This window comes from Salmo trutta, chromosome 14 (assembly GCF_901001165.1).
Source record: "Salmo trutta chromosome 14, fSalTru1.1, whole genome shotgun sequence".
NCBI classification, from domain to species: domain Eukaryota; kingdom Metazoa; phylum Chordata; class Actinopteri; order Salmoniformes; family Salmonidae; genus Salmo; species Salmo trutta.
Window position 1 is genome coordinate 6,463,395 of NC_042970.1, and position 23,849 is coordinate 6,487,243.

General features: G+C 47.2%; 1 protein-coding gene across 2 annotated transcripts in view; it reads left to right on the top strand.

Annotated features, from left to right (window-relative positions):
- The window catches only part of grip2b (glutamate receptor interacting protein 2b), a 314,229-nt gene that overhangs the window by 221,712 nt on the left and 68,668 nt on the right, over positions 1-23,849 (top strand). For both annotated transcript variants that reach the window (XM_029774267.1, XM_029774268.1), the window contains exons 7-9: positions 4,330-4,475; positions 8,714-8,861; positions 12,367-12,536. In XM_029774267.1, the coding sequence (XP_029630127.1) occupies positions 4,330-4,475; positions 8,714-8,861; positions 12,367-12,536 (464 nt within the window). The remainder of the gene's footprint in view (positions 1-4,329; positions 4,476-8,713; positions 8,862-12,366; positions 12,537-23,849) is intronic.

Genomic DNA, 23,849 nt, shown 5'->3' on the forward strand with positions numbered 1-23,849 from the left:
GGGTCAGCTGAAGGACAGATTGAGCACAGGGTCAGCTGGAACACAGGGTCAGCTGGAGCACAGAGGAGCACAGGGTCAGCTGGAGCACAGAGGAGCACAGGGTCAGCTGGAGGACAGAGGAGCACAGGGTCAGCTGGAGCACAGAGATCACAGTGTCAGCTGCATTACAGAGGAGCACAGGGTCAGCTGGAACACAGGGTCAGCTGCAGCACAGAGGAGCACAGGGTCAGCTGGAGCACAGAGGAGCACAGGGCCCCTGGAGCTACAGTACACCTTCTCATTCAAGGGTTTTTCTTTAGTTTTACTATTTTCTACATTGTAGTATGATAGTGAAGACACCAACACTATGAAGTAACACATATGGAATCATGTAGTAACCAAAAAAGTGTTGAACAAATAAAAATATATTTTAGATTCTTCAAAGTAGCCACCCTTTGCCTTGATGACAGCTTTGCACACTCTTGGCATTTTCTCAACCAGCTTCATGAGGAATGCTTTTCCAACAGTCTTGAAGGAGTTCCCACATATGCTGAGCACTTGTTGGCTGCTTTTCTTTCATTCTGTGGTCCAACTTATCCCAAACCATCTTGGTTTGAGTTTGGGTGATTGTGGAGGCCAGGTCATCTGATGCAGCACTCCATCACTCTCCTTCTTGGTCAAATAGCCCTTACATAGCCTGGAGGTGTGTTTTGGGTTATTGTCCTGTTGAAAAACAAATGATTGTCCCACTAAGTGCAAAACAGATGGGCGGCGTATCGCTGCAGAATGCTGTGGTAGCCATGCAGGTTAAGTGTGCCTTGAATTCTAAATAAATCACTGATGGTGTCACCATCAAAGCACCCCCACACCATCACACCTCCTCCTCCAGGCTTCACGGTGGGAACCTCACATGCAGAGATCATCTGTTCACCTACTCTGCATCTCACAAAGACACGGCGGTTGTAACCAAAAATCTCGAATTTGGACTCATCAGACCAAAGGACAGATTTCCACCGGTCTAATGTCCGTTGCTCGTATTTCTTGGCCAAAGCAAGTCTCTTCTTCTTATTGATGTCCTTTGGTAGGGGTTTCTTTGCAGCAATTCGACCATGAAGTCCTGATTGACGCAGACTCCTCTGAACAGTTGATGTTGAGATGTGTCTGTTACTTGAATTCTGTGAAGCATTTATTTGGGCTGCAATCTGAGGTGCAGTTAACTCTAATGAACGTATCCTCTGCAGCAGAGGTAACTCTGGGTCTTCCTTTCCTGTGGCGGTCCTCATGAGAGACAGTTTCATCATTGATGGTTTTTGCGACTGCACTTGAAGAAACTACTTAAATTTTGGAAGTTTTCTGGATTGACTGACCTTCATGTCTTAAAGTAATGATGGGCAGTCATTTCTCTTTGCTTATTTGAGCTGTTCTTGTCATAATATGGACTTGGTCTTTTACCAAATAGGGTTATCTTCTATATACCACCTCTACCTTATCACATCACAACTGATTGGCTCAAACACATTAAGAAGGAAAGAAATTCCACAAATTAACTTTTAACAAGACACACTGAAATACATTCCAGGTGACTACCTCATGAAGCTGGTTGAGAGAATGCCAAGAGTGTGCAAAGCTGTCATCAAGGCAAAGGGTGTCTACTTTGAAGAATCTTAAATATATTTTGAATTGTTTAACACTTTTTTGGTTACTACATGATTCCATATGTGTAATTTTCTAGTTTGTCTTCACTATTATTCTACAATGTAGAAAATAGTAAAAATAAAGAAAAACCCTTGAATGAGTAGGTGTTCTAAAACTTTTGACTGGTACTATATGTTATAGTGCACTGCTATATAGGGTGCATATGTAGTGCACTACTGGAGTCATTTGAGACAGGACCTGTGTTACATTTTTCTGTGTGGGTTTGGCTGAGAGAATATGTCGGCTGGTGCTAGTTACATATGCATATGTTTTCACTCTTCCCACCCACATGTAGAATAAGAGGGATGAGACATTTCAGCCGACGCTGAACTGAGAGAGTGTGTGAGAGAGCGAGGGATGGAGTAGACAGAGGAGAGAGGAGAGGAGAGGGTAAAAGGATAGAGAGAGGAGGGGTAAAAGGATAGAGAGAGGGGGTAGTAGAAGGAGAGAGAGGGGGTAGTAGGAGAGAGAGAGGAGAGGTAGTAGAAGGAGAGAGAGGGGGTAGTAGGAGAGAGAGAGGAGAGGTAGTAGAGAGAGGAGAGGTAGTAGAGAGAGAGGAGAGGAGATGAGAGGAAAGGGAGGAGAGGTAGAAGGAGAGAAAGGAGAAAGAGAGGAGATGCAGAATGAGAGAGGACAGGAGACAGAAGGAGAGGACAGGAGACAGAAGGAGAGGAGAGGAGACAGAAGGAGAGGACAGGAGACAGAAGGAGAGGAGAGGAGACAGAAGGAGAGGAGAGGAGACAGAAGGAGAGGACAGGAGACAGAAGGAGAGGACAGGAGACAGAAGGAGAGGACAGGAGACAGAAGGAGAGGACAGGAGACAGAAGGAGAGGACAGGAGACAGAAGGAGAGGACAGGAGACAGAAGGAGAGGACAGGAGACAGAAGGAGAGGACAGGAGACAGAAGGAGAGGACAGGAGACAGAAGGAGAGGACAGGAGACAGAAGGAGAGGACAGGAGACAGAAGGAGAGGAGAGGAGACAGAAGGAGAGGAGAGGTAGAAGGAGAGGAGAGGTAGAAGGAGAGGACAGGAGACAGAAGGAGAGGACAGGAGACAGAAGGAGAGGACAGGAGACAGAAGGAGAGGACAGGAGACAGAAGGAGAGGACAGGAGACAGAAGGAGAGGACAGGAGACAGAAGGAGAGGACAGGAGACAGAAGGAGAGGACAGGAGACAGAAGGAGAGGAGAGGAGACAGAAGGAGAGGAGAGGTAGAAGGAGAGGACAGGAGACAGAAGGAGAGGACAGGAGACAGAAGGAGAGGACAGGAGACAGAAGGAGAGGACAGGAGACAGAAGGAGAGGACAGGAGACAGAAGGAGAGGACAGGAGACAGAAGGAGAGGACAGGAGACAGAAGGAGAGGAGAGGAGAGAAAGGAGATCAGAGGGTGCCATAATGAAACTGGATTTATTCAGTGTACCACTTTGGCACAAGGAATGGAAATGCTGCTTGGGTTTTCTCTGCCGTTTGTATGATAGCCCAAGAATTTAGTTACAGAACATTGTTGGAGATGAGGTCCCTTAAATACAATGTGACAGGATGCAGAAAGTGGAAGAGAATATGCCATGCTTCTCCCTCCATCTCTCCGTCCCTCTGTCCTTTGCTCACCCCCCCCATCTCTGTCTCTCTCTCTCTCAACTACGAGACTTATGTAGGCTGTGACTGTCTGAGACATCTTCCATCTCTGTCTTTGGTTCAGTTTATCAGGTATGAAGGTAAGACCCAGATCCAGACAACGTTGAATTAACAAAGGTTTAATATCCCAACAGGGGCAATACACAGGTCAAGGCAGGTAGTGGGCAGTAAACCAGAGGTGGGGCAACGGTACCAGACGGCAGGCAGGCTCAGGGTAGACAGAGGTCAGTTTTCCAGAGGTGGGGCAAAGGTACAGGTCGGCAGGCAGGCTCAGAGTCAGGCAGTGTGATCAGGCAGGCGGGCTCAGAGTCAGGACAGCCAAGGGTCAAAACCAGGAGGGCGAGGAAAAAGAGAGACTGATAAAAGCAGCCGCTGAGCCAAAACCGCTGGTTGACTTGAACAAAACAAGACAAACTAGCAACAGACAAACAGAGAACACAGGTATAAATACACAGGGGATAATGGCGAAGATGGACGACACCTGCAGGTGGGTGGAGACAATCACAAAGACAGGTGAAACAGATCAGGGTGAGACACATTCAGCGTTCCTTTGTGTCTCCTCTGCTGTCCCCTCTGTTGTCTCCTTTGTGTCTCCTCTGTTGTCTCCTAGGACTGTGTACAAGTGTCACAAATCGCCTGACAGTTGTATAAAAGTAATTTTAGATATCTTGGGTTGGATAGAAGCCATCTTCATATACTCCTTTTTCCTTTTACAACAAGGTAATTGTTATGAACTCTGAAACAGATCTACCCTGTGCATCTACCACCATATGTCTTGTATAACATCTCTGGTCAGGTCACATGGTCGGGAACAAAATCTGGATTTACTAGTTCATCTATCCTTGTTTATTGAACCAAATAACAGTGACTCCTTCTTCTCTGCCCATCTCTACCCTTTCTCTACCTTCCTGTGTCTCCCCTCTCCCTGTGCATCTCTCTCTTCTCCCTTCCTCTCTCTCCTCTGCCTCCCTCTCTATCTCTACCTGTCCCATCCCCCGTCCCCCCCCGTCCTCCTGCAGAGAGGGTAGTCTGAAGCCTGGGGATCGTCTGATGAGTGTAGACGGGGTACCCCTCCACAGTGCCAACCACAGGGATGCCCTCGCCGTGCTCAACCAGTGTGGCCAGGAGGCCCTCTTCCAGATCGAGTATGACGTCTCTATCATGGGTAAGAGAAACCGTAGAAATATAATGTATTCTATTCATTCTATCTCTATCAGAGTTCACACTCTCCCCGGAGAAATAAATAAATAATACCTCATTTAAATAATGTCAGCTTATTTTGTGTCATCCAGGCTGAATATTAACTTTATTTTATTTGTTTATTTTCTTTAACTTCACTGAAATGTGAAACCAAGTGAAAAGTGTTGGGATCCCAGACAGTGTTTTTTTTTTTCAGCTCTCAAAGAAAAGCAACTAGAGACTTAATAATAAAGCCCAGTCACTTCTCTGACTTTCTTTACCTGGAACCAGCCAGCGGGAGAATACCAGACAGTACCTGCCTACCTGGGCTGCCTACCTGGGCTGCCTACCTGGGCTGCAGGTCTTTGATACTTGACTGTCTGTTCATTTATATTGACTCAACAGACCCCAGATACTTCAGGGACTACAAGCTTCACTTAAACTAACAGTGGGAAAATAGCATTACCAGCCTGTACCAGTATAAATATACTGTATGTACCTGTCAGGTACAGCAAGTCCCGGCCTGCCTTAGCTCAACTTCTATTTAGTTTAACTTGTCGACACTTGAACGTCTGTGTCTGTCCCACATCAAGAGGAGGTATCTGGGGTCTGTGTCCCTCATCAAGAGGAGGTTTCTGGGGTCTGTGTCCCTCATCAAGAGGGGGTATCTGGGGTCTGTGTCCCTCATCAAGAGGAGGTTTCTGGGGTCTGTGTCCCTCATCAAGAGGAGGTATCTGGGGTCTGTGTCCCTCATCAAGAGGAGGTATCTGGGGTCTGTGTCCCTCATCAAGAGGAGGTATCTGGGGTCTGTGTCCCTCATCAAGAGGAGGTATCTGGGGTCTGTGTCCCTCATCAAGAGGAGGTATCTGGGGTCTGTGTCCCTCATCAAGAGGAGGTATCTGGGGTCTGTGTCCCTCATCAAGAGGAGGTATCTGGGGTCTGTGTCCCTCATCAAGAGGAGGTATCTGGGGTCTGTGTCCCTCATCAAGAGGAGGTATCTGGGGTCTGTGTCCCTCATCCACCGCTGGCCTGCTGGCCCCCCTACCTCTGAGGAAGCACAGTTCCCGCTCAGCCCAGTCAAAACTGTTCGCTGCTCTGGCACCCCTATGGTGGAACAAGCTCCCTCACGACGCCAGGACAGCGGAGTCAATCACCACCTTCCGGAGACACCTGAAACCCCACCTCTTTAAGGAATACCTGGATAGGACAAAGTAATCCTTCTATCCCCCCCCCCCTAAAAGATTTAGATGTACTATTGTAAAGTGGTTGTTCCACTGGATATCATAAGGTGAATGCACCAATTTGTAAGTCGCTCTGGATAAGAGTGTCTGCTAAATGACTTAAATGTAAATGTAAGAGGAGGTATCTGGGGTCTGTGTCCCTCCTGGAGAAACATTGTGTTGGTTCTTCTCAGACAGGAAGTTAAGTGGTGCTCCTGCCGCTCTCCGCTAGACAGACTGTCTCTGGTCTCGTTTCCTCTTCATTCTGAATCTCAAACAGCAGGTTTTCTGTCTGGCTGAGTGGCAGGTTTGGTGACCTTTGAGCTTCTCCCTGTATTGAAGGTGAAGTGGTTACCCAATGTTGCCGGACTCTTTTCCAGCCCAATAAGAGCAATTTGGCCTCCCAGCCCGCCCTAGCCAGCCTAGACCACTGGAGCAAGGAGAACTACAGCCCCCAGTCACTCTCTACACAGGGTTCTCTGGCTTGGTATATGTATAAATCTGTCATTTTGCTCCTGAGCAAGGCAGTTAACCCACTGTTCCCCGGGCACCGAAGACGTGGATGTCGATTAAGGCAGCCCCCCGCACCTCTCTGATTCAGAGTTCTCTGTCACTAGAGGAAAAACGCTGGTAGGCTTGACGAAACAAAACGAACTCGCAACAGACAAATAGAGAACACAGGTATAAATACACTGGGGATAATGAGGAAGATGGGCGACACCTGGCGGGGGATGGAGACAACCACAAAGACAGGTGAAACAGATCAGGGTGTGACAACGCAGGTAGCTTAGTGGTTAGAGCATTGGGCCAGTAACCGAAAGGTTGCTGGATTGAATCCCAGAGCTGACAAGGTAAAAATATGTCATTTTGCCCCTGAGCACGGCAGTTAACCCACTGTTCCCCTGGGTGCCGAAGACATGGATGTTGATTAAGGCAGCCCCCCGCACCTCTCTGATTCAGAGTTCTCTGGCATGGAATAGTGATGTACTGTGGCTGGAACAGGGAGAACTACAACCCCCAGTCTCCCTCCACACAGGGTTCTCTGGCATGGTATTGTGATGTACTGTGGCTGGAACAGGGAGAACTACAACCCCCATTCTCCCTCTACACAGGGTTCTCTGGCATGGTATAGTGATGTACTGTGGCTGGAACAGGGAGAACTACAACCCCCAGTCTCCCTCCACACAGGGTTCTCTGGCATGGTATAGTGATGTACTGTGGCTGGAACAGGGAGAACTACAACCCCCAGTCTCCCTCTACACAGGGTTCTCTGGAACAGGGAGAACTACAACCCCCAGTCTACCTCTATATACAGGGTTCTCTGGCATGGTATTGTGATGTACTGTGGCTGGAACAGGGAGAACTACAACCCCCAGTCTCCCTCTACACAGGGTTCTCTGGCATGGGGAGAACTACAACCCCCAGTCTCCCTCTACACAGGGTTCTCTGGCATGGTATTGTGATGTACTGTGGCTGGAACAGGGAGAACTACAACCCCCAGTCTCCCTCTACACAGGGTTCTCTGGCATGGGGAGAACTACAACCCCCAGTCTCCCTCTACACAGGGTTCTCTGGCATGGTATAGTGATGTACTGTGGCTGGAACAGGGAGAACTACAACCCCCAGTCTCCCTCTACACAGGGTTCTCTGGAACAGGGAGAACTACAACCCCCAGTCTCCCTCTACACAGGGTTCTCTGGAACAGGGAGAACTACAACCCCCAGTCTCCCTCCACACAGGGTTCTCTGGCATGGTATTGTGATGTACTGTGGCTGGAACAGGGAGAACTACAACCCCCAGTCTCCCTCTACATAGGGTTCTCTGGCATGGGGAGAACTACAACCCCCAGTCTCCCTCTATACAGGGTTCTCTGGCATGGGGAGAACTACAACCCCCAGTCTCCCTCTACACAGGGTTCTCTGGCATGGTATTGTGATGTACTGTGGCTGGAACAGGGATAACTACAACCCCCAGTCTCCCTCTACACAGGGTTCTCTGGCATGGGGAGAACTACAACCCCCAGTCTCCCTCTACACAGGGTTCTCTGGCATGGTATAGTGATGTACTGTGGCTGGAACAGGGAGAACTACAACCCCCAGTCTCCCTCTACACAGGGTTCTCTGGCATGGGGAGAACTACAACCCTCAGTCTCCCTCTACACAGGGTTCTCTGGCATGGTATAGTGATGTACTGTGGCCGGGTCCACGGCAGACTAGCTCTGTTACAAACATTTGTGTGCTCTCTTCATATATCAAACCTGCAGAACATAAGCCCCTCTATCGATAAAATGCTTGATACACTTAGCTAGCTGCAGATTTACATTTGAGTCATTTAGCAGACACTCTTATCCAGAGCAATTAGGGTTAAGAGCCTTGCTCAAGGGCACATCGGCAGATTGTTTACCTCGTCGGCTCAGGGATTCGAACCAGTAACATGTTGGTTACTAGCCCAACACTAGGTTACCTGCCGCCCCAGATCTCTAGGGCTTAGGAAGGAGACAAGGGAAACAGCAGCTCCAAACCTCATCCAATATTACAACGATTAACTACCACAGTACAGTGTCAAAAGCGTTATTCAATAGCTGTATTGTCCTGGCCACATACTGCTGTTTTCCATCCTTCCCCACTAATTCCGACCTGGGACACCAGATGAGTAGACTGAACTCTCTGGTCATTGAATGACAGTAATTGACCAATTATGGTAAATCAGGTAAAAAATAGAATCACTTCAGTCCTCAAGGGCTGGAACTGAACTGTCCTGGACGATAATGATAGCTAATTGTCCCGTTCCTGCTGTTAACCTCTCATTGTAATACATTTCTGGGAGGTGGACTCTGAATGCCATATCGTAATCATCGTAGAGTTGAAGGAATGAAAACGTTTTTTTTTGTGTCTAACGATCCATAGGAGATGCTAGAGCGTTGCATGAGTATTGTGAGAATTATTCTGCCAAAACTGCGACACAACCTAACCGTATTCTATCAAACCTCATCTGTGCCTTTCAGATTCTGTGACAAATGTGTCTGGTCCCCTATTGGTGGAGATCGCCAAGTCACCGGGGGCGGCTCTGGGGATCACCTTGACAACCGCCACCTACAGGAACAAACAGGTCATCGTCATCGACAAGATCAAAGCAGCTAGTGTGGTGGACAGGTGAGCTGACAGACCCATAGCTAGTGTGTTGGACAGGTGAGCTGACAGACCCATAGCTAGTGTGGTGGACAGGTGAGCTGATAGACCCATAGCTAGTGTGATTGACAGGTGAGCTGACATACCCATAGCTAGTGTGGTGGACAGGTAGGCTGATAGACCCATAGCTAGTGTGATTGACAGGTGAGCTGACAGACCCATAGCTAGTGTGGTGGACAGGTGGGCTGATAGACCCATAGCTAGTGTGGTGGACAGGTGAGCTGACAGACACATAGCTAGTGTGGTGGACAGGTGAGCTGACAGACCCATAGCTAGTGTGGTGGACAGGTGGGCTGATAGACCCATAGCTAGTGTGGTGGACAGGTGAGCTGACAGACACATAGCTAGTGTGGTGGACAGGTGAGCTGACAGACCCATAGCTAGTGTGGTGGACAGGAGAGCTGACAGACCCATAGCTAGTGTGGTGGACAGGTGAGCTGACAGACCCATAGCTAGTGTGGTGGACAGGTGAGCTGACAGACACATAGCTAGTGTGGTGGACAGGTGAGCTGACAGACCCATAGCTAGTGTGGTGGACAGGTGAGCTGACAGACCCATAGCTAGTGTGGTGGACAGGTGAGCTGACAGACCCATAGCTAGTGTGGTGGACAAGTGAGCTGACAGACCCATAGTTAGTGTGGTGGACAGGTGGACTGACAGACCCATAGCTAGTGTGGTGGACAGGTGAGCTGACAGACCCATAGCTAGTGTGGTGGACAGGTGCGCTGACAGACCCACAGCTAGTGTGGTGGACAGGTGAGCTGACAGACACATAGCTAGTGTGGTGGACAGGTGAGCTGACAGACACATAGCTAGTGTGGTGGACAGGTGATCTGACAGACACATAGCTAGTGTGGTGGACAGGTGAGCTGACAGACACATAGCTAGTGTGGTGGACAGGTGAGCTGACAGACCCATAGCTAGTGTGGTGGACAGGTGAGCTGACAGACACATAGCTAGTGTGGTGGACAGGTGAGCTGACAGACCCATAGCTAGTGTGGTGGACAGGTGAGCTGACAGACCCATAGCTAGTGTGGTGGACAGGTGAGCTGACAGACCCATAGCTAGTGTGGTGGACAAGTGAGCTGACAGACCCATAGTTAGTGTGGTGGACAGGTGGACTGACAGACCCATAGCTAGTGTGGTGGACAGGTGAGCTGACAGACCCATAGCTAGTGTGGTGGACAGGTGCGCTGACAGACCCACAGCTAGTGTGGTGGACAGGTGAGCTGACAGACACATAGCTAGTGTGGTGGACAGGTGAGCTGACAGACACATAGCTAGTGTGGTGGACAGGTGAGCTGACAGACACATAGCTAGTGTGGTGGACAGGTAGGCTGACAGACACATAGCTAGTGTGGTGGACAGGTGAGCTGACAGACCCATAGCTAGTGTGGTGGACAGGTGGACTGACAGACCCATAGCTGGTGTGGTGGAGAGGTGAGCTGACAGACCCATAGCTAGTGTGGTGGACAGGTGAGCTGACAGACCCATAGCTAGTGTGGTGGACAGGTGGCTGACAGACACATAGCTAGTGTGGTGGACAGGTGAGCTGACAGACCCATAGTTAGTGTGGTGGACAGGTAGGCTGACAGACACATAGCTAGTGTGGTGGACAGGTGAGCTGACAGACCCATAGCTAGTGTGGTGGACAGGTGAGCTGACAGACCCATAGCTAGTGTGGTGGACAGGTGAGCTGACAGACCCATAGCTAGTGTGGTGGACAGGTGGGCTGACAGACCCATAGCTAGTGTGGTGGACAGGTGAGCTGACAGACCCATAGCTAGTGTGGTGGACAGGTGGGCTGACAGACCCATAGCTAGTGTGGTGGACAGGTGAGCTGACAGATCCTTAGTTATCTCATTAATGTTTTATAGACTGAATAACTACCAAATACAAACGTTTTTAATCTCTTAACTTTGATAAAAGTATCATAGTGCGGGACCTTTATTGTGATAACATAATGTGTGGGACTCTTATTTTGAAATGTTCTTCTGGCTCTTGGGAGAAGAGGGAAATGCTGCAGTCTTGAGATTGCAGTGGGAGAAGCAGCCACGCCCTTATTCTGTTGTCCTTATAAGTTGTTTAGTAGTCTGATATTAAACATTGAGTCTGACACTGAAGTCGCAGTGTCCTTGGTTCAAAATCTGTTCATAGACCTTACAACAGCTTGCTGAGACACGCTTTCCTTACTGCGTCCACACTGACAAACAGGTAGACAGTCTACCTATCACGTCATTCAACAGGTTCAGTCTACCTATCACGTCATTCAACAGGTTCAGTCTGCCTATCACGTCATTCAACAGGTTCAGTCTACCTATCACGTCATTCAACAGGTTCAGTCTACCTATCACGTCATTCAACAGGTTCAGTCTACCTATCACGTCATTCAACAGGTTCAGTCTACCTATCACGTCATTCAGCAGGTAGACAGTCTACCTATCACATCATTCCTCAGATAGACAGTCTACCTATCACGTCATTCAACAGGTAGACAGTCTACCTATCACGTCATTCAACAGGTTCAGTCTACCTATCACGTCATTCAACAGGTAAACAGTCTACCTATCACGTCATTCAACAGGTAGACAGTCTGCCTATCACATCATTCAACAGGTAGACAGTCTACCTATCACGTCATTCAACAGGTTCAGTCTACCTATCACGTCATTCAACAGGTAAACAGTCTACCTATCACGTCATTCAACAGGTAGACAGTCTACCTATCACGTCATTCAACAGGTAGACAGTCTACCTATCACTTCATTCAACAGGTAGACAGTCTACCTATCACGTCATTCAACAGGTAGACAGTCTACCTATCACGTCATTCAACAGGTAGACAGTCTACCTATCACTTCATTCAACAGGTAGACAGTCTACCTATCACGTCATTCAACAGGTAAACAGTCTACCTATCACGTCATTCAACAGGTAGACAGTCTGCCTATCACATCATTCAACAGGTAGACAGTCTACCTATCACGTCATTCAACAGGTTCAGTCTACCTATCACGTCATTCAACAGGTAAACAGTCTACCTATCACGTCATTCAACAGGTAGACAGTCTACCTATCACGTCATTCAACAGGTAGACAGTCTACCTATCACTTCATTCAACAGGTAGACAGTCTACCTATCACATCATTCAACAGGTAGACAGTCTACCTATCACGTCATTCAACAGGTAGACAGTCTACCTATCACGTCATTCAACAGCAGGGATTTAGAGGGTAACCAATGTTGCTGCTACACCAGATGCATCTGGTTTGAGATACTCAGGAGAGCACATTACAATACAAATACTTGTATTTGTCTGTCTGTCTGTCTGTCTGTCTGTCTGTCTGTCTGTCTGTCTGTCTGTCTGTCTGTCTGTCTGTCTGTCTGTCTGTCTGTCTGTCTCTGTCTCTGTCTCTGTCTCTGTCTCTGTCTCTGTCTCTGTCTCTGTCTCTGTCTCTGTCTCTCCAGGTGTGGAGCTCTCCATATAGGGGACCACATCCTGTCCATCGATGGGACCAGCACAGAGCACTGTTCAGTCCTAGAGGCCACACAGCTGCTAGCCAGCACCTCAGACCAGGCCAAGCTAGAGATCCTCTCTGCCCACCACAGCAGACTGCCTAACAAACCACAGGACACTGGTGAGTATGGAGAGATAACACACACACACACACACACACTCAGCAGGGACATGCCTGTGATGTCGCTTGCCTTTAGTTGTTTTAATTAGCTGTACCGAGCTTAATGTTTCCCCATGAGTATAGCATTGAGACCGGCTTGCACACACACACAAACACACACACACACACACTCAGCGGGGACAGGCCTGTGATTTCATCTGCCACCAGTTGTTTTAATTAGCTGTACCGAGCTTAATGTTTCCCCATGAGTATAACACTGAGAACCAGATTTATTCATAGATGCACACATGCCAAAAATCCTGAAATCTCAGTCAGAGTAGAGCCCTGCGTAGTGTGATACAAGCACAAAGCTTTTTCACACAACGTGACATGTCATGTATCCAATCCTGCAGTGGATTCTAACTATCTAGAGAGCCACGGCACATCAGACTAGAGCAGGACAGACTAGAACACAGACTAGAGCAGGACAGACTAGAACACAGACTAGAGCAGGACAGACTAGAACACAGACTAGAGCAGGACAGACTAGAGCACATCAGACTAGAGCAGGACAGACTAGAACACAGACTAGAGCAGGACAGACTAGAACACAGACTAGAGCAGGACAGACTAGAACACGGACTAGAGCAGGACGGACTAGAGCACATCAGACTAGAGCAGGACAGACTAGAGCAGGACAGACTAGAGCAGGACAGACTAGAGCAGGACAGACTAGTGCAGGACAGACTAGAGCAGGACAGACTAGAGCAGGGCAGACTAGAGCACATCAGACTAGAGCAGGACGGACTAGAGCAGGACGGACTAGAGCAGGACGGACTAGAGCAGGACAGACTAGAGCAGGACAGACTAGAGCACATCAGACTAGAGCACATCAGACTAGAGCAGGACAGACTAGAGCAGGACAGACTAGAGCACATCAGACTAGAGCAGGACAGACTAGAGCAGGACAGACTAGAGCAGGACAGACTAGAGCAGGACAGACTAGAGCACATCAGACTAGAGCAGGACGGACTAGAGCAGGACGGACTAGAGCAGGACGGACTAGAGCAGGACAGACTAGAGCACATCAGACTAGAGCACATCAGACTAGAGCAGGACAGACTAGAGCAGGACAGACTAGAGCAGGACAGACTAGAGCAGGACAGACTAGAGCGCAGACTAGAGCAGGACAGACTAGAGCAGGACAGACTAGAGCAGGACAGACTAGAGCAGGACGGACTAGAGCAGGACAGACTAGAGCAGGACAGACTAGAGCAGGACAGACTAGAGCACAGACTAGAGCAGGACAGACTAGAGTGCAGACTAGAGCAGGACAGACTAGAGCAGGACAGACTAAAGCAGGATAGACTAGAGCAGGACAGACTAGAGCACATCAGACTAGAGCAGGACGGACTAGAGCAGGACGGACTAGAGCAGGACAGACTAGAGCAGGACAGACTAGAGCAAGACAGACTAGAGCAGGACAGACTAGAGCACATCAGACTAGAGCAGGACAGACTAGAGCAGGACAGACTAGAGCACATCAGACTAGAGCAGGACAGACTAGAGCACAGACTTGAGCAGGACAGACTAGAGCAGGACAGACTAGAGCTTACTAGAGTAGGGCAGGCTAGAGCAGATTAGAGCAGGGAAGACTCGAGCACGGCAGACTAGAGCAGGACACACTAGAGCACCTGTCCACCACACTAGCTATGGGTCTGTCAGCTCTCCTGTCCACCACACTAGCTATGGGTCTGTCAGCTCACCTGTCCACCACACTAGCTATGGGTCTGTCAGCTCGCCTGTCCACCACACTAGCTATGGGTCTGTCAGGGCAGACTAGAGCAGACTACAGCAGGGCAGACTAGAGCAGACTACAGCAGGGCAGACTAGAGCAGACTACAGCAAGGCAGACTAGAGCAGATTAGAGCAGGGCAGACTAGAGCAGATTAGAGCAGGGCAGACTAGAGCTGATTAGAGCAGGGCAGACTAGAGCAGATTAGAGCAGGGTAGACTAGAGCAGATTAGAGCAGGGCAGACTAGAGCAGATTAGAGCAGGGCAGACTAGAGCAGATTAGAGCAGGGCAGACTAGAGCAGATTAGAGCAGGGTAGACTAGAGCAGATTAGAGCAGGGCAGACTAGAGCAGATTAGAGCAGGGCAGACTAGAGCAGATTAGAGCAGGGCAGACTAGAGCAGATTAGAGCAGGGCAGACTAATGCAGATTAGAGCAGGGCAGACTAGAGCAGTGCAGACTCGAGCAGATTAGAGCACGGCAGACTAGAGCAGGGCAGACTAGAGCAGATTAGAGCAGGGCAGACTAGAGCAGATTAGAACAGCGCAGAGCAGGGCAGACTAGAGCAGACTAGAGCAGTGCAGACTAGAGCAGGACAGACTAGAGCAGGACAGACTAGAGCAGGACAGACTAGAGCGCAGACTAGAGCAGGACAGACTAGAGCAGGACGGACTAGAGCAGGACAGACTAGAGCAGGACAGACTAGAGCAGGACAGACTAGAGCAGGACAGACTAGAGCACAGACTAGAGCAGGACAGACTAGAGCAGGACAGACTAGAGTGCAGACTAGAGCAGGACAGACTAGAGCAGGACAGACTAAAGCAGGACAGACTAGAGCACATCAGACTAGAGCAGGACGGACTAGAGCAGGACGGACTAGAGCAGGACAGACTAGAGCAGGACAGACTAGAGCAGGACAGACTAGAGCAGGACAGACTAGAGCACATCAGACTAGAGCAGGACAGACTAGAGCACATCAGACTAGAGCAGGACAGACTAGAGCACAGACTTGAGCAGGACAGACTAGAGCAGGACAGACTAGAGCTTACTAGAGTAGGGCAGGCTAGAGCAGATTAGAGCAGGGAAGACTCGAGCACGGCAGACTAGAGCAGGACACACTAGAGCACCTGTCCACCACACTAGCTATGGGTCTGTCAGCTCTCCTGTCCACCACACTAGCTATGGGTCTGTCAGCTCACCTGTCCACCACACTAGCTATGGGTCTGTCAGGGCAGACTAGAGCAGACTACAGCAGGGCAGACTAGAGCAGACTACAGCAGGGCAGACTAGAGCAGACTACAGCAGGGCAGACTAGATCAGATTAGAGCAGGGCAGACTAGATCAGATTAGAGCAGGGCAGACTAGAGCAGATTAGAGCAGGGTAGACTAGAGCAGATTAGAGCAGGGCAGACTAGAGCAGATTAGAGCAGGGCAGACTAGAGCAGATTAGAGCAGGGCAGACTAGAGCAGATTAGAGCAGGGAAGACTAATGCAGATTAGAGCAGGGCAGACTAGAGCAGTGCAGACTCGAGCAGATTAGAGCACGGCAGACTAGAGCAGATTAGGGCAGAGCAGGGCAGACTAGAGCAGACTAGAGCAGGGCAGAGCAGGGCAGACTAGAGCAGACTAGAGCAGTGCAGACTAGAGCAGATTAGAGCAGGGCAGACTAGAGCAGGGCAGACTAGAGCAGATTAGAGCAGGGCAGACTAGAGCAGACTAGAGCAGGGCAGACTAGAGCAGACTAGAGCAGGGCAGACTAGAGCAGGGCAGGATTGAGCAGACAAGATCAGGGCAGACTAGAGCAGACTAGAGCAGGGCAGACTAGAGCAGGCTAGAGCAGGGTGGATCAGAGTAGAGCAGTGCAGAAGACAACAGACTAGAGCAAGGCAGACTAGATAAGGGCACAGTAGAGCAGAGCAGAACACAGCAAACTAGAGCAGGGCAGAGTAGAACAGAACAACGCTCCCAGCCCTCAACGTGTGGAAGAATAGGAGGTCTCTGATACACCCAGACAGGCAGTATCTTACAGGATCTGATTCATGCCTTCTATTTGGGTCATCTTATGCAAAAGGCTGCACTAAACATGCAGACATGCACAATCATCTGATATTAGGGCAGTGAAAGCTGGAGATTTTATTTATTGTCACTGGCTTTGCACCGAGGGTTTATGACTGGCTCAATTCAGTAGTGTGGTTAAACCATAGAGATACAGTATATAGTAAACTCTAGACACTGTACTTCAACTGTTATGTGTTATTTCAGTTCCCTTCTATTCAGTTCCATTCTATTCAGTTCCCCTCTATTCAGTTCCCTTCTATTCAGTTCCCCTCTATTCAGTTCCCTTCTATTCAGTTCCCTTCTATTCAGTTCCCTTCTATTCAGTTCCCTTCTATTCAGTTCCCTTCTATTCAGTTCCCTTCTATTCAGTTCCCTTCTATTCAGTTCCCTTCTATTCAGTTCACTTCTATTCAGTTCCATTCTATTCAGTTCCCTTCGATTCAGTTCCCTTCGATTCAGTTCCCTTCTATTCAGTTCCCTTCTATTCAGTTCACTTCTATTCAGTTCCCTTCTATTCAGTTCACTTCTATTCAGTTACCTTCTATTCAGTTCCCTTCTATTCAGTTCCCTTCTATTCAGTTCCCGTCTATTCAGTTCCCTTCTATTCAGTTCCCTTCTATTCAGTTCCCTTCTATTCAGTTCCATTGTATTCGATTCAGTTCCCTTCTATTCAGTTCCCTTCTGTTCAGTTACCTTCTATTCAGTTCCCTTCTATTCAGTTCCCTTCTATTCAGTTCCCATCTATTCAGTTCCATCTTAAAGATTATTTAAGGATAAAGTAAGAACATGTCAGGTCACGTTGCTATTCTTTACTATACACTGTACGTACTGTTGCTGTTCTTCCAGAATTGAACAGCTTCAAAAAGGTTTTCCTACTATATCATGGTTCTTGGCAGGCACTTGTGTTGGTGTAACAGTGTAGGTTCCGTCCCTCTCTTCGCCCCAACCCGGGCTCGAACCAGGGACCCTTGCACACATCAACAACTGACACCCCACGAAGCATCGTTACCCATCGCGCCACAAAAGCCTTGCAACGCAAGGGGAACAACCACTTCAGGTCTCAGAGCGAGTGACGTCACTGATTGAAACGCTATTAGCGCGCACCACCGCTAACTAACTAGCCATTTCACATCCGTTACACTGGTGTGTACACTATGTTATGTTACTGTGAGGATTATATCACGCTACATGGTACACGCTAAATGCTACATGTTCCAGAGAGAACACAAGGCCTGTACTACAGTTTTTTGTTTCCCTTGCAGCCTTTGTATTTTTTTTACTATTTTATTACTATCTAAAAAATTTATACTTTTACCCCTTTTTCTCCCCAATTTCTTGGTATCCAATTGGTAGTTACAGTCTTGTTTCATCGCTGCTACTCCCATATGGACTCGGGAGAAGCGAAGGTCGAGAGGCATGTGTCCTCCGAAATACGACCCAACAAAGCTGCACTGCTTCTTCACACAATGCCCGCTTAACCCACGCCAATGTGTCGGAGGAACACCGTGCACCTGGCGACCGTGTCAGCGTGCATTGCGCCCACCCTGCCACAGGAGTCGCTAGAGCGCGATGGGACAAGGACATCCCTCCTCTTGCCAAACCCTCCCCTTGTGAAGATGGCGCCGAAGGAGGCAGTAGCTCTTAGAAAACTATGCAGTATTTCATTTTTTTATGTACTATTTTTTTACATTATTAGCTCAGGAAATGTTTTGTGTCATTACATACAGCCCGGGAATAACTATTGGATATTAGAGGGGCGGTAACTCACCAGAACTACAGGCATTAGGACCAGAAATATGACTTCAATGGAGCAGATCATTTGTTCAGTCTCCCCAAAACAATTGAACTTATTCCAGAGCCTGACCCAAAACATCGCCGGCAGAGGAGAGGCACTCGAGGCGTTCTGCTGGTTAGACTTAGGAGGCGCGCATACCACCCACCGCTTCCGAATATATTACTTGCTAATGTTCAGTCTTTGGAAAGCAAAGCTGATGAGCTTAGAGCAAGGATTTCTTTCCAGAGAGACATCAGAATAAATATCTCTCCGGGAAGCAGAAGGGCGCGGGGGTTTGTTTCATGATTAACGACTCATGGTGTAACTCTAGGAACATACAGGAACTCAATTTATTTTGTTCACCCGACCTAGAGTACCTCACAATTAAATGCCGACCATATTATCTCCCAACAGAATTCTCCTCCGTCATCGCCACGGCCGTTTACATCCCACCTCAGGCCGAAACTTTAACGGCCCTCAAAGAACTTCACTGGACTTTATGCAAACTGGAAACCACATATCCTGAGGCTGCATTTATTGTAGCTGGGGATTTTAACAAAGCAAATCTGAGGGCTAGGCTGCCGAAGTTCTATCAACATGTTGCCTGTCCTACTCGCCCTACTAAGACTCTCGACCATCGCTATTCAAACGGGATACTTACAAGGCCCTCCCCTGCCCTCCTTTAGGCAAATCTGACCACGACTCCATCTTACTCCTCCCGTCCTATTGGCAGAAACTCAAACAGGAAGTGCCCGTGCTTCGTACTATTCAATGCTGGTCTGACCAATCGGAATCCACGCTTCAGGATTGTTGATCACGTGGACTGGGATATGTTCCGGGTAGCGTGCGAAAATAATCTAGACTCATACACGGATACGGTGACTGAGTTCATCAGGAAGTGTATAGGAGATGTAGTACCCACTGTGACTATTAAAACCTACCCTAACCAGAAACCGTGGATAGATGGTAGCATTCATGCGAAACTGAAAGTGCGAACCACCACATTTAACAATGGCAAAGCGACTGGTAATATGGCAGAATATAAACAGTGTGGTTATTCACTCCCCAAGGCAATCAAACAAGCTAAACGTCAATATAGAGATAAAGTGGAGTCGCAATTCAGCGTCTCAGACAGAAGACAAACAGTTGAAGTCGGAAGTTTACATACACCTTAGCCAAATACATTTAAACTCAGTTTTTCACTATTCCCGTTATTTAATCCCAGTAAAAAATCCCTGTTTTAAGTCAGTTAGGATCACCACTTTATTTTAAGAATGTGAAATGTCAGAATAATAGTAGAGAGAATCATTCATTTCAGCTTTTATTTCTTTCACCACATTCCCAGTGGGTCAGAAGTTTACATACACTCAATTAGTATTTGGTAGCATTGCCTTTAAATTGTTTAACTTGGGTCAAACATTTCAGGTAGCCTTCCACAAGCTTCCCACAATAAGTTGGATGAATTTTGGCCCATTCCTCCTGACAGAGCTGGTGTAACTGAGTCAGGTTTGTAGGCCTCCTTACTCGCACACGCCTTTTCAGTTCTGCCCACAAGTTTTCTAAGGGATTGAGGTCAGGGATTTGTGATGGCCACTCCAATACCTTGACTTAGTTGTCCTTAAGCCATTTTGCCACAACTTTGGAAGTATGCTTGGGGTCATTGTCCATTTGTAAGACCCATTTGCGACCAAGCTTTAACTTCCTGACTGATGTCTTGAGATGTTGCTTCAATATATCCACATCATTTTCCGTCCTCATGATGCCATCTATTTTGTATAGTGCACCACTCCCTCTTGCAGCAAAGCACCCTCACAACATGATGCTGCCACCCCTGTGCTTCACGGTTGGGAGGGTGTTCTTTGGCTTGCAAGCCTCCCCCTTTTTCCTCCAAACATAACGATGGTCATTATGGCCAAACAGTTCTATTTTTTGTTTCATTAGACCAGAGGGCATTTCTCCAAAAAGTCCCCGTGCGCAGTTGCAAACCGTAGTCTGGCTTTTTTGTGGCGGTTTTGGAGCAGTGGCTTCTCCTTGCTGAGCGGCCTTTCAGGTTATGTCGATATAGGACTTGTTTTACTGTGGATATAGATACTTTTGTACCTGTTTCCTCCAGCATCTTCACAAGGTCCTTTGTGTTGTTCTGGGATTGATTTGCACTTTTCACACCAAAGTACGTTCATCTCTAAGAGACAGAACACATATCTTTCCTGAGCGGTATGGCGGCTGCGTGGTCCTATGGTGTTTATACTTGCATACTATTGTTTGTACAGATGAACTTGGTACCTTCAGGTGTTTGGAAATTGCTCCCAAGGATGAACCAGACTTGTGGAGGTCTACAATTTTTTTTTCTGAGGTCTTGGCTAATTTCTTTTGATTTTTCCCATGATGTCAATATAAGAGGCACTGAGTTTGAAGGTAGGCCTTGAAATACATCCACAGGTACACCTCCAATTGACTCAAATTGTCAATTAGCCTATCAGACGCTTCTAAAGCCATGACATCATTTTCTGGAATTCTCCAAGTCGTTTAAAGGCACAGTCAACTTAGTGTATATCTGTATACGTGTACAGTGCCTTCAAAACGTATTCACACCCCTTGACTTTTCCCACATTTTGTTGTGTTAAATCAATCAACTCTAATTAGCACATGTAGGACAGTATGCAAGTGTGTGGGTATGGACTTTGCAGATGTATTTCTCATATGTGCAGCACATAGTATTTGTTTTACAGTTCTATTTTTGGGGGGCAGAATTGGCAGCTCCTCCTCTTGCCTGTCATTTATGACCCTTAAGACAACACAAGTGTTAATGGTTGTGAAACAACAGAGGATGGATCAACAACATTGTAGTTACTCCACAATACTAACCTAAATGACCGAGTGAAAAAGAAGGAAGCCTGTACAGAATACAATTCTTCCAAAAGCATGTATTCTGTTTGCAACAAGGCACTATAGTAAAACTGCAAAAAATAAATCAACTTCATGTTCTGAATACAAAGTGTTATGTTGGGCCACATCCAACACATCACTGAGTACCACTCTTCATATTTTCAAGCATGGTGGTGGCCGTTATGGAATGCTTGTCATCGGCAAAGACTAGGGTGTTTTTTTGGGGGGATTAAAATAAACGGAATAGAGCTAAGCTCAAGTAGAGTCCTAGAGGAAAACCTGGTTCAGTCTGCTTTACACCAGACACTGGGAGACTAATTCACCTTTCAGCAGGAGGATAACCTAAAACACAATGCCAAATATACACTGGTGTTACTTACCAAGAAGACATTGAATGTTCCTAAGTGGCCTAGTTACAGTTTGGACTTAAACCGTTTTTAAAATCTATGGCAAGTCCTGAAAATGACTGTCTAACAATAATTAACAGCCAACTTGACAGAGCTTGAAGAATTTTTTAAAATAATAATGTGCAAATATAGTACAATCCAGGTGTACAAAGCTCTTAGAGACTTACCCAAAAAGACTCACAGCTGTAATCACTGCCAAAGGTGATTCTAACATGTATTGACTCAGGGGTGTGAATACGTATATAAATTAGATATTTCTGTATATCATTTTCAATAAATGTGCTAAAATTTCTAAAAATATGTTTTTACTTTGTCATTATGGGGTATTATGTGCAGATGTTAGAGAGAATTTTTTTAATTTAGTGCATTTTTGAATTCAGGCTGTAACACGACAAAATGTGGAATAAGTCGAGGGTTATGAATACTTTCTGAAGGCTCTGTATGTGTGTTTTTCCCAGAGACTCGTGCAGTACCAGGTTAATTACCCTGAGCTGCAGAACAGAACAGAGCAGCAGGATTAGCATTCTCTGGTTTGAGTTCTGTTTTCTCATTGGTTTTCATGGAGTTTGAAAAACCTTGTGGCTGAATATCTGGAATACTGTAGCAGCCCCTGTCATGGTGGCTGTCATTGTATTATAGAAGGGGAGAATGCACTGTGTGTGTGTGTGTGTGTGTGTGTGTGTGTGTGTGTCACCAGATCTAAACGCTGTTTAGTGATGTTGAGAGGTCGCAAAGCTTGGATTAGAAAAAGGGGGAAGATGAGAAAGAGAGAGAGGGGGAGAGAGAGAGGGGGAGAGAGAGAGGGAGAGAGAGGGAGAGAGAGAGAGAGAGAGAGAGAGGGGGAGAGAGAGAGAGAGAGAGAGAGAGAGAGAGAGAGGGGGGGAGAGAGAGAGAGGGAGAGAGAGAGAGGGAGAGAGAGAGAGAGAGAGAGAGAGAGAGAGAGAGAGAGAGAGAGAGAGAGAGAGAGAGAGAGAGAGAGAGAGAGAGAGAGAGAGAGAGAGAGAGAGAGAGAGAGAGAGAGAGAGAGAGAGAAAAATAAAGGAGTGAGAGAAACTGGGGTAGAGAGAGAGAGGAAGACAGAAGATAGAAAGAGAGAGAAAAGATTCCATTCATGTCATTACACCTCTCTTAACATTTCCTCCCAAGTTTCCTCCATCTTTTCCTCCCTCGTTTCCTCCCTTTTTTCTTCCTCGTTTCCTCCCTCGTTTCCTCCCTCCTTTCCTTCCTTGTTTCCTCCCTCTTTTCCTCCCTCGTATCCTCCCTCTTTTCCTCCCTCGTTTCCTCCCTCTTTTCCTCCCTCTTTTTCTCCCTCGTACCCTCCCTCGTTTCCTCCCTCTTTTCCTCCCTCGTTTCCTCCCTCTTTTCCTCCCTCCTTTCCTCCCTCATCCCCCCCTCTCGCTGTGACTTCACAGCTCCAACTTTGTGATTGTTCCCTCACCTACGTGGATTAATGGTCGTGTGTAGGTCTGATTTAACATAATTAAAAGCTCATCTGTGCTCAGTCCCTTTAAAGATGGAATCCACGGTAGGGGAAACAGCGCCACTGTCCGCCGACCACGGCCGCTGTTATTGTTTTTTTTGTTGTTGTTTTGTTTGTTTTGTTTTGTTGACCTAGTGGAGAAGAGGAGCGTTTCGCACCAACGTGCTGTTCGAGGGGAGGAATGCTGTAATATCTCAAAGACATTCCCGCTTTATGACTCACACTGTAGAGGATTTATCAAGACGTTTCGGACGCTACACAAAGCATTTAGAACATATAGTCCGTTTGAAATTGGACTCTTAGTACCCCTGTCTCCTGTCAGTAGTTATTTTAGCAATTAAGTCATGACATTGACATCAGGTACTGTAGTCTACACACACAGACAATGAACGAAGCGATAGCACATGACAAGTGTATTGCATTGTACTTTTTAGCCTAGTGGTTAAGAGTGTTGGGGCCAGTAACTGAAAGGTTGCTGGTTCGAATCCCCGAGGCACTTAACTCTAATTGCGCCTGTTAATTCCTCTGTATTAGAGCGTTTGCTAAATGACTAAAATGTACAAATGTAATAAACCATTAATAATCCCACTGCTAAATCCCTGTTTAATAAACCAGTAATAATCCCAATGCTAAATCTCTGTTTAATAAACCAGTAATAATCCCAATGCTAAATCCCTGTTTGATAAACCAGTAATAATCCCAATGCTAAATCCCTGTTTGATAAACCAGTAATAATCCCAATGCTAAATCTCTGTTTAATAAACCAGTAATAATCCCAATGCTAAATCCCTGTTTGATAAACCAGTAATAATCCCAATGCTAAATCTCTGTTTAAGAAACCATGAATAATCCCAATGCTAAATCCCTGTTTAATAAACCATTAATAATCCCAATGCTAAATCTCTGTTTAATAAACCATTAATAATCCCTATGCT